This window comes from Neophocaena asiaeorientalis, unplaced genomic scaffold (genome assembly GCF_003031525.2).
Source record: "Neophocaena asiaeorientalis asiaeorientalis breed wild unplaced genomic scaffold, Neophocaena_asiaeorientalis_V1.1 scaffold85, whole genome shotgun sequence".
NCBI classification, from domain to species: Eukaryota; Metazoa; Chordata; class Mammalia; order Artiodactyla; family Phocoenidae; genus Neophocaena; species Neophocaena asiaeorientalis.
This window is the reverse complement of record NW_020174301.1, coordinates 5,175,280-5,189,273: the sequence shown is the minus strand read 5'-3', so window position 1 is coordinate 5,189,273 and position 13,994 is coordinate 5,175,280. Positions and strand designations below refer to the sequence as shown.

The 13,994-nt window shown below is 44.5% G+C and overlaps 1 protein-coding gene across 3 annotated transcripts in view; it reads left to right on the top strand.

Annotated features, from left to right (window-relative positions):
• ABLIM1 (actin binding LIM protein 1) overlaps positions 1–13,994 on the top strand; it is a 311,835-nt gene that overhangs the window by 126,940 nt on the left and 170,901 nt on the right. The window contains exon 1 of one of the 3 annotated variants that reach the window (XM_024755952.1): positions 8,941–9,054. The exons of 1 other annotated variant lie outside the window; for it this stretch is intronic. In XM_024755952.1, the coding sequence (XP_024611720.1) occupies positions 9,039–9,054 (16 nt within the window). In that variant the 5' untranslated portion in view covers positions 8,941–9,038. Of the gene's footprint in view, positions 1–8,940; positions 9,055–13,994 lie in introns of those variants that run through there. One more of the 3 variants, XM_024755955.1, reaches the window with a different exon arrangement.

Sequence of the window (13,994 nt, the reverse complement as noted above, 5' to 3'; positions counted from 1 at the left end):
ATATATATATATATATTTTATTATATCAACCACATACACACACAACTAGAATGTAAGCTCCATCACAGCAAGGATTTTTGTCTGTTGCCCTTACAGCAATATCCCAGCACCTAGAACAGTTCCTGACACTTAGTAAGCACTCAATAAGTATTTCCTGAATGAATGAGTGGGCTGAGGTTAACTTTGTCTTCCTGGGGAGGTTTCCTAACCTTGAAGTCCAGTGTTTCTTGGATGGTTGGCATCACACTGCCTTTTTCATATGGCAGCAAAGGTCATGTGTCAAGGTATCAGGAGGGGGTCTAAATTCTTTAAGGCATTGTAAGTAAAATTCCCCACATTTGATAAGAAAAGTCTCCCTATAGCCCAAAATGGTTTTGAAAACTGGAGCTTTACAGTTTTCCATTATCCTCTTTTTGCTGTAAATTGATGAAGCAGTGAGAAACTAAGTAAAAACAATCGATATTACCTTCCTTGAGCTCCTTCTGGATGCCAGGCCCTTTCATTTCATAGAGAGCCTCTTTCAGCCTCACCCAGTAGCAGGTACATAATTTGCAGGGTCCAGTGCAAAAGGAAAATGTGAGACCCCCGGTTCAAAGTGCAGGAGTAAAGTGCCATTAAAGGTACTACAATATAAAGCTTTTTTTCTTTATTCCACAGACTCTTTCTCACCTTGTCATAATGTTTTTATTTGCTATTTAATGTTGTCCTAAATAAAGTAAAATTTTGAATTGTTGACGTGCAGTTTGACCTTTCATGTTTACACTGTGCACCGCTCATTTTAAACTCAAATATAAGAGCACTGAACTCGTTTGTGAAATTGCGCGATTTATATCTCATAGATCGTAGATGCATATGTATTTCATTCTTTCCAGAAGCGTGGGAATTCTGCACCCAAATAGCTCAACTGTTTTTATTTCACTTCTTGGATGCGTGTGCATTCTAGCGGCCCTCTCTACCTTTGGCTTACTGATGGGTGAGGAAGGACGGAAGGGAAAGGGGGCAGTAGGTTGTCCTATCTTTCCTTTTGCTTCTATATCGTCATTTTCAGTGTAAGTGGTTGGCTAAATAGGGAAGTTACATGAGTCAGAAAGGATATGATAGGGTCCCTTGGTCGTTCGTGTTTCCTTGAACCCCTTGCCTTCTTTTTTGCATTGTGGTTTGGATGGAAAGTGACCTCTCAGCGCTGCTGTTTACTCAGTCGTAGATGTGACACACTTCCCTTGCACTCCCTGAATCCCCATGCATCACGAGTCCACTGGAATTGGGAGCTCAGGGGGCATCGCAAATACCACCTGTGAAGGGGGCAGCAGGAATGCAGACACACATCCTGCACCTCTCTCGTCTGCACACACGCATGCTCCATTGTCCCATCCAACCTCACTTATAAAACACAAGCTCAAAGATAAAATTCTTACCAATCTCAATATAACAAGAGCAGAGCATTAAACCAAATGGAGCGCCCATCTGAGCACAGGTTCCTACACAGCTTCCCAGGTCGCTCGCCCAGGAAGCCAGTCCTGTCTTCACCACAACCTCACAAGTGGAGCATGTTACTACCGTCCACAGATGAGACTGCTGAAACCCAGAGAGAAAATAACATGTCCGAGGTCCCTGAGCCTGTGGCAGAGCTGGAACTCAAATCCTGGCTGTTTGATTAGGTTTCCTGTGTGGCCAGTTAGCATGACAAAATAACCACAGGTAGGAGGTAAGACCCCAGGGGTTTTGGCCATTTCCAAGTAATTGTGTAACCTTGGACAAGTCTGCCTTAGGACTTTAGTTTTCATCTCAATGTGAAGCTAATGCCTTTTTTTTTTTTTTCATACAAGTTATAGTTTTTCACAAACCAGAGGGTTGGTTGCATGGTCCCTTCTCTCTTTGTCCTGAGAGCTGGAGGAACTCACAGAGATGTGTGTTGGGTGACAGTGCTTTTTCCTGTGGCAGCACATGCCCTAGTGGCCATGCACTTTGCATGCTTTATTCGGCCTGTCCCTCAGACGATGGCTGAAATGTCTCAGGAGAACGTGAAAGAGGTTATTTTCTGGGAGTGTGCCAGGGCCTAATTAGAGTGAAGGGGGCAAATGGAGGCTTTGTCAACTTTGCAAAAATTCTGTGACCACCCCCCATAAAATGTTTTTAGTTGTCTCTCTATGTAGACCACAGGAATGCTATTCCTTGAGGATGATTAGACAGGGTAGATGATTGAATTGCAACTTCAGAGACTCGAGAATGTGGATCTGGGCAAACCGTCTTCCCCTGTCCAGCCAAGGATGAGCCCAACAGGCCAAGGGGATGCGATTCACCTGGCAGTTCCTATCATAAGACGTCCAAGAGCCAATGAAGGATAAGGTATCAGGAGAGAAGATCATTTTATACAGACAAGACAAAATGGAACATCATTTCCATTGTGTCAAGTCTTCTGGAAACACCAAAGAAGTTGAGGTACATTGAGTACATCTTGACTCAAAAAATGTGTGTGTGTGTGTGTGTGTGTGTGTGTGTGTGTGTGTGTAGTTGGGAACAGGGGAAGGGAGACTCTTTCATGACCTCTGTGGAATGAAGACCCAGCAAAGCAAAAGACCCAACAAAGCAAGAGACCCAACAAAGCAAAGGGAGGGCCCATGGCTTTGGATTCTGACAAGCCTCTTCCCTCAAGTGTAAAGATAATAACATTATCTTATCCAGTTGTTAGGAGGATTAAATGAGGTGATAAATGAATATAAAGAGAGTAGAATGGTAGCTGACACATAATAAGCCCTCTGTAAATGGCAACAAAAGTGGCACTTAGGATTAGTTATTAAGGAGACTTTGTAAGATGCTACCTGGTTAAGTTCCTTTCAACTCATTTCTCCCCACGGTGAATTATTGGTTTGCATCTTGGCAAATACTTTAAAGCAACCACTAAATTGATTTATATATAAGAGACGGAATTTACTTTTAATTTACTTGAGTAAGATTTTTAAATCAACCTTTTTGATATAAAAATGAATACTTAGCATTTTGACTTACTATGGTAAGCCAGTGACATTTATTCCTTAGAATTCATCAAATATCACATTCCTACTTTGTGCCTATCACTATGTGAATACAGATATTCACATGTGATTCCTTCCCTCAGAGAGCCCACAGTCTTTTGCAAAACTAGACATATAAGTCCTCCATTGCAGTGTAGTAAAATTCAGAGCACTGGCGACATTAAGTACCAGAAAGAAGGGGGTGTTGCTAGGAAAGGCATCACAGCTCCAGATGACAGGAAATGACTGTTTTTCTTTCCCAATAGCTGTATTTCTACCTAGAAAATACTAGGGGAAAAGATAAAGCCAATAGTAAATTGTTAGGGGGGAAAAAAAGCCTTTTTCCCCAAGTAATTCAAAGGTATTTCTGTACTTCTTGTGTGAACTTCTCGTGTGCCTGAAATTAGGCTAAAATTCATGAAACTCTCTGTACTATCAAAAGATCCTTTGACTTCCAGTAATAGATTCCAGTACACTTTCAGGAAAAAGGCTTGTTTTGTGCTCCCTCTGCAGTTTATATCTTTAGTGGATTATTTATAGAGAGCTTTAAATATACCTTAGTAATTTTTCCTAAGCTGCAACCTGTTGTTTAGGTCCAAACTCAGAACTGGCTTCTGAGAAGGACCACGGGTAAGTTTTGGATACAAATGTAAAATAATTCTACTTGAAGAACTCATGGAAAAGAAGTTTGCTGGGCATTGATTCTGTGAGATTCACATGGAAAAAATCCTAAGAATTCCCGTTGAAAACATGAGAGTGGGATCAAGAGAGATCAGACATTTAGGAGTTTGTGTCAGACTGTAGGAAACTCTGGAATCATCACTACTATTAAATTTTCATGAAGATTGCAGTGAATGTCAGGATGATTGTTATTTCAGCCAACTGAGAAGATGGAGGTTGTTTTTTAGATGTGGCAGCGTGAGCTATAGCTGTGTTTGTAAATTTCATGTTCATTTACTTCCTGTGATGCAGGCCCATGTGCTAGGCCAGTCAGTGGTCCTTCAACACTTAAGGAGCTGGTGCAGCTCCAGCCTCATCCCCGAAAATCTGAATCATCAGACCTTGGATGGGACCAGGTGTATGCATTTAAAGCATCCCTCGTATTTTTTTATCCCTGGAGGTCTGCAGGCTGCACTCTTGGGAGTCTAGCAAAGCATGAAAACCTCCTTCCCTTCATGGAGCTCACAGCCTCATTGTGGACATGAAGCCATTACTACAGGAGGATAAGCCAATCCTAAATGCTTTGTGCTACTGAAAGTGCTATGTGCGGGATGTGCCTGGCTGTCATTTTATTCTATTTCTCAGGGAAATATTTAAGTACACTAATAAACATAGACACTTTCTGGGCATGTCTGCTAAACACGGGACATGCACACACCAACACAATCCAATTTGGAGGAAGGAGGCAGTATGATTGGAAACACATCATGGCAGACTTTGAAATGCACCCAAAGTATTTTGAACTTAATTGGTAAAGAAATAGGTAGCTCATGTTTGAGACTCTCATCACATCACTTCTAATGTCCATCGGCCTTAGTGTGGCATTCAGAGCCCTCCATGATCTGCCACCCTGGCCTTAGTTTGAACTTCTCCCCATTCCCCTTGAACAGTGAGCTTGATACCTCGTCCCAAGGGGAGGCCACGGAATGATCTTTCCCCCTTTCTTCATTTGTCAGCCCTCTCTTACTTCTTTACTCCTCCTAGAAGCCTCTCCTGACTCCCCAGATTGGGCTCAGTACTGCTCCGCACCCTGTGCACCCACTTCTGTCTTTTTTTTTTTTTTTTTTTGGCTGCATCGGGTCTTCATTGCTGTGCGCGGACTTTCTCTAGTTGCGGCGAGCTGGGGCTACTCTTTGTTGCAGTGTGCGGGCTTCTCACTGCGGTGGCTTCTCTCGTTGCGGAGCATGGGCTCTAGGCGCTTCAGTAGTTGCAGCACGTGGGCTCAGTAGTTGTGGCTCGTGGGCTCTAGAGCGCAGGCTCAGTAGTTGTGGCGCATGGGTTTAGTTGCTCCATGGCATGTGGGATCTTCCCAGACCAGGGATCGAACCCGTGCCCCCTGCATTGGCAGGTGGATTCTTAACCACTGCACCACCAGGGAAGTCCCCCCACTTCTGTCTTACCACCTTCCTAACTGGGTTGAGAGTTTTTGTGTGTGAGCATCTCCTCCACTAGATGGTAAGCAACTCCAGAGCAGTGATTTCTCTCTTCCTGTTTTGGTATTGTCAGCCCAGTACTTGGCATACCGTAGATGCCCCATAAATATCTGCAGTGAGGTTGATAGATGTAAACGTTAAATGGAAAGCAAATAACAAACTCATTCTCAAGTTTTCCTTCAGCTGGATTCTGCTAGAGAGGATTTTGAGCACTCTTCTGCCAATGAGTCCAAAGGTGTTGAAGGATGGGTGGCCATGGAGGGGTCCTGAAATTCCTGCCCTGTGGATGCACAGGCCATAGGCAATCCACGGCTCTGTAGGAGAGAGCAGTGAGGACGTGGACTCCATCAGGTTGCTTGTTTTCTGGTTTTCACATTTCCCTCTTAATTGGCATGGCTTCTTTGGAAGTGATGTACTCTTGATTTTTTGCCAAGAGTGGCTGTGTGCTCACAAAGCTTTTCTCTCCAACAAAATGGTTTCTGTCCTTTGGTCACTTGTGGACAACCCTGGCTTCATTTTGTGAGTGAATGACAAGGCAGCAGTGAGTCAGTTTGGGGGAATAAAACAACAAATGAACCCATGGCTTGGTGTCTGTATTATGAAGTCTTATCTCATCTGAGTGGAATGAGATTGAGATAAGTTCTTTTGAAATCTTCTCTAGAAATAACAGTAAAAAGTCCTGCTCTTATGAACTGTACATTTTTTATTTTCTCCTTCATTTATTTTGCTGCACTTCTCGTAGCTTTAACTAATTGTAAAGTAGAAAATATCTATGCTTTGCTTCTGTTCTCAAAACTTTTAATTATTTGGCCCTGAGGCTGGAGACAAAAACAATTTGGTCTTACTCTGCCACATTCCAAAAATAACTTTAGTAATACCCTCTTTGGTTATCTTAAAAGTGTAGAGTGGATGCTTTCATCCTAAAGTAAAGTGTCTGACTGTTGGGGGGACTTCAGCTATATGACTGTTGTTTAGCAGCTAAATGCTGGTGACTCATTCACTTTGACTGTGGTACAGGAAAATTCTTTCCGTGGAAAACACAGGAGGGGGGCAATCTCTCTGAACCACTATGTAGTATTTTCCTTTGGAAAAGGCTTCTCTGGAAATGAACAGGCACCAGCTGTTACTCTGCTGGCGTAGTCTCCAAAGCGGCCAGTGAGCCTTCCTCAACCAGGGTTTCTGTGCGGTTTATCCACAAAGGTATACAGGTAGGTTCAGAGCTGTAATAAATCTGTTTGGTTAATAAACTGAAATCTCAGGATTAAAAATGGTCACCCTGAATAAAAGAGACATTGAACTAATTGCATTTACAGTATCCAGAATATTTATGTATGATTTGGTTTGGACTAGAAACACAATGGTGTTTTAGTGTCACATTCCATGGGGTGTGGGGCGGGAAGGGAAAGAGAGAGGGTGAGAGAGGGAGCGCCTCTGTGAGGGGCCAATCTATTGATGCAGCAAAAATATAATAAAATAAATTCACCTGCTAGGCTCACAGCACCGAACTAATTCCAGTTCTCTGAGTTTAATTTTGCTTGTCTGCATCTCCTTGCAGGCTCTGAGGGTGTTAGGGATGGGAGAAATAGACCGTGCAGTGCTAGCCGTGAACTTTCGGGGATAGAAAGGGCTTGTCCCCTCCTGCTCTTGAGCCGTGCCCATCCCTCTCGACCTGAGGTAGTGCTGCTCTCATGCTTGGCTCTTATTTATGAATGGAGGTTAGAGAAGCCGCTTAAAGGCTCTATAGAGCTCACACTCCAGCTGGCTGCTGACTTAGGAAAAACATGACCCTATGGGGCTGCAGTGGGGTCAGGGAGGACCGTGGGAGAAGTTTGTGTCATAGAAATGACGACCCATGGGTTGGAGGGGCCTTATTAGCCCTTTCTTACAGGCAGAGATGCCCAGGCTATTAATAGTAAAGCCCTGAATCACAGATGTAGGAATGTCACAGCTGCTTGAGCTCTGCCACTGTTACCCGGCAGAAAACCAGCCCCACCCAACGTCATTTCAGCTATAAACAAAGATGATGGCACGTTGATTGACTTCATTCCTTTCTGTTACCCCAGCTCTCTTAGACCCAACACGGTACAATATTTGCAGTAAAACAAGTCGAATCCTGGCTGTGCGTTCTGGTTCTGCAGGGCGGCTTGTCCATCTGCTGCTCTCTCCGAGCCACGGCATCTGCCTTTGTGTCTCTTGCTCATCACATCTCTCCCACGTGGTGGGGAGAGCAAGCAAACAATCTGGATTTCGGAGACAGGTGCTGGAATGGGGTGGGCGTCGGCTTAGTGACCCCAGCCTCCACCCGCCCCCCCGGAAGTCACCTGCTCCCGTGAGACCAGCGTGTGCTCCTGCGGGTCAGAAATCAAAAGCCACTGCCGGATCAGACTTAGGCTGGTGAGCGGTGCAGGGGTGACTGCCCTTCACTTTGTGGCTGGGAGGGTTCCTCCCTCACATATACACAGCCCAAGAGGGGCTTGTGTAGAAAACTCTAAAGAAGCAGGGAGAAGGGGGAAGTCAGAATCCTACCTGGATAACTCAGATTTTTACTTTGATCCTGAATTTGATCCTGGATGAGGAATGGAATCCTGAAAGAGCCTCTTCCCAGGCTCCCTCTCATTGTCCGGTCGGTCCCCCGCTCCTCCCATTTCAGGAAAGGGGTTGGGGAGCAGCAGGGCAAATCACAAATTAAATGTCATTATTCATTTTTCATTATAATTCAGCCTCCAGGACCTTAAAAGTTGAAGAAAATGAGCTTGAAGGCACCACTAGCATTATTTTTCTACCAAGCCTAATTTTATTTATTTATTTATTTTGGGGGGTAGGAATTTAACACATATTTACTAGCATAGATTTAAATTGCAGTTTCTACAATACAAATAGAAAGGTTACCCTCAATGAACATTGTGGTACATGACTCTTTTGGAATTATGGTTTTCTCTGGGTATATGCCCAGTAGTGGGATTGCTGGGTCACATGGCAGTTCTATTTTTAGTTTTTTAAGGACTCTCCATACTGTTCTCCATAGTGGCTGTATCAATTTACATTCCCACCAACAGTGCAAGAGTGTTCCCTTTTCTCCACACCCTCTCCAGCATTTATGGTTTCTAGATTTTTTGGTGATGGCGATTCTGACCAGCAGGAGGTGATACCTCATTGTAGTTTTGATTTATATTTCTCTAATGATTAGTGATGTTGAGCATCCTTTCATGTGTTTGTTGGCAATCAGTATATCTTCTTTGGAGAAATGTCTGTTTAGGTGTTCTGCCCATTTTTGGATTGGGTTGTTTGTTTTTTTGATATTGAGCTGCGTGAGCTGTCAAGGCTAATTTTATCTATTCAGTTGGTCTGAAAGAAGCTGAATTGACAGCAGCAGTAATAGGAGACTAATAAGCTAACAATTGACTAGTTTTCCTTATTGGAACAGTCCCTGGCTTGCCCCTCGGCCCCCCTCTTCTGGCAATCATTTATCAGACCCCGGGAGGGGGCCAGGGCTCCAGAGCATTTTGATGTCCGTTTTCCCGGCACGAGGAATGCTACGTGGTGTCAGTGACCAGAGATTAGGACACTGGAATTTTGCATTTGTTACAGCAGCAGCTGTAGTGAGTGGCTGGGGCCGAAGGGCAGCGCCCCCCCCCCCGCCCCCCCCGCAGCAGGGCGCGGCCACCACTCGGCTGCGATCGCTGGGGCGGGCACCGGAGCTCGGCCTTCCAGACGGGGGGCGGGATTTTAGAAAGAAGCCCCGGACTTGGCAAGTGGATGCCCCGGCTCTTCCTCGCTGCCTCTGCCGCAGCCGATCTGCCTGCCTAGGGGCGCTCCCACTCCTAGACTTTGTTCCTGTTTCCTTCGGCGGTGCTCGCCAAAGGCCCTGGTTGCCATGGTGAAGGAGAAAGGTAATTATAAATATCGATCACTGTGCATGGTTGCAGAAGTTGGACTGGTGCTTCAGGGCTCGGCCACCTAATGGGGGATGATCATTGGAAAGCCGGGCAGACATGTTCCTGGTGTAAGAATCTGTATTGTGATGTCTGGGTTTCCACAGAAGGGAGACTTACTTCATCAAGAACCTTTCATTTAGCTACCGTGTCGTCAGAAGCACATCCTATTTCTGGAGTGTTTGCACAGCCGAGCTCCCGGGCGTGCGTCTCTTTTGCCTGACATTGCATTTTGAATTTTTGGTTGTGTTTGAGCCTTGCCTTCCTGCCCTCATCCTAGCCTCCATTCTTCCTCACTTACCCCCCACCCAAATCAATAAATTAATGAAGATGTGTAATGAAAGGACCCTTCTACCACGTCTGTGCTGTTTGGGCATCTGCCCAGGCCTAGCTGGACTGGCTGGAAGTTCGAAGCGGGCTGTCTTAAAGGTTCCAGGTGTGCCACTCTAATAACCTGTCATTTCAGCGGCATCCCTGATCACTCCTCCAAACACCTTAAAGGGTGCTTAACATGTCAAAGGTGGCAGATTATGTCTTAAGAAGAAGGTAAAAAGGGAGAGGGCAATCATGCTCTGCACAGGTGTGCAGTATTTATGCACTGGGTGTGGTCCTGAAATGGAAGTTAAATCTTTCAGAATTGAATTGTAGTTTAAATTATTTGTTTATCTGGGAAATATAAAAGAGCACAAGTGTTTGATTTTAATTATCCACGTAATATATAAATATGTCTTACGTTAAGAAAAGTGAAATGTCACAGGAGACTAGAGAGTGAAAGATGAAACCTCCTTGCCCCTACCCTGTACACCTCAACTCCCCTTTCTCTCTTGAGGCAAAATTGTTAATAGTTACTGTGCATCCTTTTAGACCTAGACAGGAATAAGATAGATAGATGAGAGATAGATAGATAGATAGTATTTTAAAAGGATCATTCTTTGATCCTTTTCTGTGACTTGATTTTTTCCCTTAATATGTCTTCGGGACCTTTACAACATGATTTGATAGTGTCAGTAACCACCGTTTAATTTTGCTTTTTTGGTAAGCTTGGATTTATTCTACCACATTTTCTGACTGTGGACGTACTTTTCTCCATAAACACAGATGTCTGCTCTTTGGGGGCTGTCTTGAACATTTCAGTGATTTATCTTTATCTCTTTCTCGTAAAGCCCCTACAGGGAATAAATATTAGGTGAACGTGCTGAACTCAAATTGATCCCTATTGCTGGAAACTCAGTTCAGGTTTATTATGCTAATGGATGGATGGAGAAATAGGATCATGACAGCTAAGTGTATTAAGACCACACCTTAGGACAAAGAGAGACAGCTTCTGCTCTATCCATTCTGCTCCTGTGTATCTTTCATAAATCACGTTGTTTTGCTTTGGTTTTTCATGGACTAAGGGATAATTGAGTGAAATGATTTGGTGTGAATATAGGTGCCTCTAATAATGTTTCCTCTCTTTTTGGGGTGATACCAGGAACACTCAGAGTAACAGATAAATATGTTGACATTTAATCAAGGTCAGGTCTCTTCATTTTTACCTCTCCCGCAGAGGAGAGAAACAACCTGGCTCTAATCTCTATTGCTAATGGATTTGAGTTTGTTTCCCCAACAGGAGTAATTTATGAGTGATGGGAAAGGGGATTGTAAAAGCCACTTCCCGATTCCATCCCCCAGGGGGTCCATGGAAGCTCCAGACTTGCTGTATGTGGTGAATGTATTATAGATCAGTGGTCCCCGAATAGCAGCTCTTTTTAAGTCACTGCAGACTTCCCAAAGCTCGGATTGCCTGGGTTCACATTTGCTTTACAAGTCAGTAGCCACTTTCTGACTGGAACACTTTGGACAGGGCACCGAGAGGTCACATACTAGTATTATCTTAGCCCTTAGCCACTGATTAAAGGCTGTTCCTTTTTTATTTTGAGGTCTGTGTCCGTCTCCACTTCTGTCTCCCAGCTTCCTGATTGCATTGACCTCAGCCAACAGCAGGGGAAGGCAGGGTTTTTGGTGGGTACACAAGCGCTTCCGTGGGAAGAAAGGAATTTCATTATAGCTTTTAAAGTGAGAAGGGCACAGGAAAGCATGCAGTCCAGACATTCATCCTAGAGTGAGAAAACTGGGCTTCAGAAAGGGTAGGTAAATTGCTCAAAATCACACAGCGGGTAATTGGACCAAGCGCTCATGCCCTGTGTTCCGTCGAAGCGGAACATGGCTCAGTGTCTGCATTTACTACAGCGTGTGGACACCCGTTGGCTCCGTCACTAGACAGCGAGCCTCTCAGAAGCAGCCCTGTGTCTCTGTCTTTAATCTTCCAGTTCATAGCTTGGTGCCTGCCCATCGTAGATTCTCACAGTTGAAACAGGTTGGCCTGTTGTCAGAGCTGGATCCAGAACCTGTGTCTTCTTGATTCTGAGACCTTTCTAGTCCTCTCCATTTTCTCTTGCTGCCAGAGAGGCCTAGCTTCTTCCTTTCTCCTGGAGCTGACACGAATCAGCCTTGAGCGAGCCTGGATCACGGCAGCATCCATCCTGAGGAACGTGGGAAGCCCTCTGAAGGAGGGACATAGATTGCCTGTTGCTCACCACTTAGAGATGGTTTAGCTCACACTGATTTGCACCACCATTTTCTCTCCTAGGTAAAGGTTCCAAGTATCTCTCGGCTTGGGATTGACACTGACTGGAAAGAAAGCATGCTGGCAGATCACACCTCTACAGGTGTGGAATGACATTTACCAACATGCTTTGACCCTCATTCTCTTCTCTTCTCTTCTCCTAACCAGGTGCCCACCCATTTCCAGTTGCAGAGACTTATTGATCTGGGAATCTTGATGAAATGGTTATTTCTCTGACGCGTTCAACGGCGTCTTACCCTTGCTGTGTCCTATAACAAAGAATCAGGAGAGATTTTGTGGGTTTATCAGTCAGTATCTGTCTTTCTGAATACACTTCCATCAGCCTCAACTCCAGAGCCCACTCTACTTATTTAAAAACTGTCATTGTCTAGCTTATGTGTGTTCTAGTACAAGTTTTAAAAATGAACACAAAAGGGATTTATTATTCCTTTTTGTTAGAGAAAACAAGAATAAGCAAATACTAGAGATTACGTTGTGTAAACACTCATTTATTTAAACAATAAGGGGGGCCTTATGGGGTTTGGAAATCATGTAAGAGGATAAAAATTTAGCAGCAAGGGAGTCACATCAAGGACAGAGCTCTACATTTGAGCAAATCATTTTTTGTTTATTTTGTTTCTCAGAAGTTTTCTGTCACTGTTAGATGACCCAACTTGCTTTTATTTATTTTTTTAATAAATGTATTTATTTTGGCCGCGTTGGGTCTTCATTGCTGCATGTGGGCTTTCTCTAGTTGTGGCGAGCGGGGGCTACTTTTTCTTCATTGCGGTGCGCAGGCTTCTCATTGTGGTGTCTTCTCTTGTTGTGGAGCACGGGCTCTAGGCGCATGGGCTTCAGTAGTTGTGGCACGTGGGCTCAGTAGTTGTGGCGCACGGGCTTAGTTGCTCCACGGCATGTGGCATCTTCCCGGATCAGGGATCGAACCCGTGTCCCCTGTGTTGGCAGGCAGATTCTTAACCACTGCGCCACCAGGGAAGTCCCCCAACTTGCTTTTAAGGTCGAGCAGGACCCAGTGAAACTCATTGTAGTTCACCCTCAGTGGAGAGACGTTCACCCTCCACCTGACATTCAGGTATATAAGACACACACACACAAACACACACACACACACACACGGAGCAGTCTTGTTTCTTAGCAACTTCTGAGAACAGCGGTGTACTGAGTCTCAGATGTGTCCTACAGACTGGCACCAAAGTAATCCTCTTACGATGCTGAAGTCATCATATTTCCAGCTCAGAAACCTAAATGAGTGACAAGGTAAAGTTCAAGGCTTCCTGTTAATCATTGAGGATTCTCCCCAAGTCCTGAAATTACCTCCTCCCCACCGCTATCTAAGACAATCTTGTTTTTTTTGTGTGTGCTTTTATGTCTTTCTTTGTTTACTTACGTCTTTATTGGAGTATAAGTGCTTTACAATGGTGTGTTAGTTTCTGCTTTATAACAAAGTGAATCAGCTATACATATACATATGTTCCCATATCTCTTCCCTCTTGCCTCTCCCACCCTCCCACCCTCCCTATCCCACCCCTCTAGGTGGTCACAAAGCACCGAGCTGATCTCCCTGTGCGATGCGGCTGCTCCCCACTAGCTATCTATTTTACATTTGGTAGTGTATATATGTCCATGCCACTCTCTCACTTCGTCCCAGCCTCCCCTACCCTCCCTGTGTCCTCAAGGCGGTTCTCAACGTCTGCATCTTTATTCCTGTCCTGCCACTAGGTTCTGTTTTTGTTTTTAATGTTGCTATTAAATCTGCCAGTTATTGAAAATATACGAACTGGCAGGCTTTGTGTTGAAAGCCTTACGTACATTGTCTCTAATCTTTGAAACCATCAAGGTCAGTGGTACTCCTCCCCTTGAATAGATGAGGAAGAGGGGGCTCACAGGAGTTTAGAAACTTGCCAGAGATCACTTAGCGAGAAAGTAGAAGAGCTGATTTTCTACCCAGGCCTATCTGCCTCCAGAATCTGTGCTCATTGTACTTATGGTACCTCCCCCCACACTTTTCCTATTTGAATAATCATGGCGGTATCTTCCTTCTCCATCCCTCCTGTCCTGGTAAGAAATATATATAGTCTCCTTTTCTGTATCTGCCCAAGACCTAACTCAAGTTCTGCTTCCTAACAGTGCTTTACAAAGGCCCACCCCTTCTGTATGTTCTTCTAGAGTTACTCTGAACACTTAAGTAAACACCAGAGAAATTATACAACAATTTAATCATCACCTGTATGACTTAAGGAAGAGTGTCTGTCTCTCCCTAAGGAGTTGT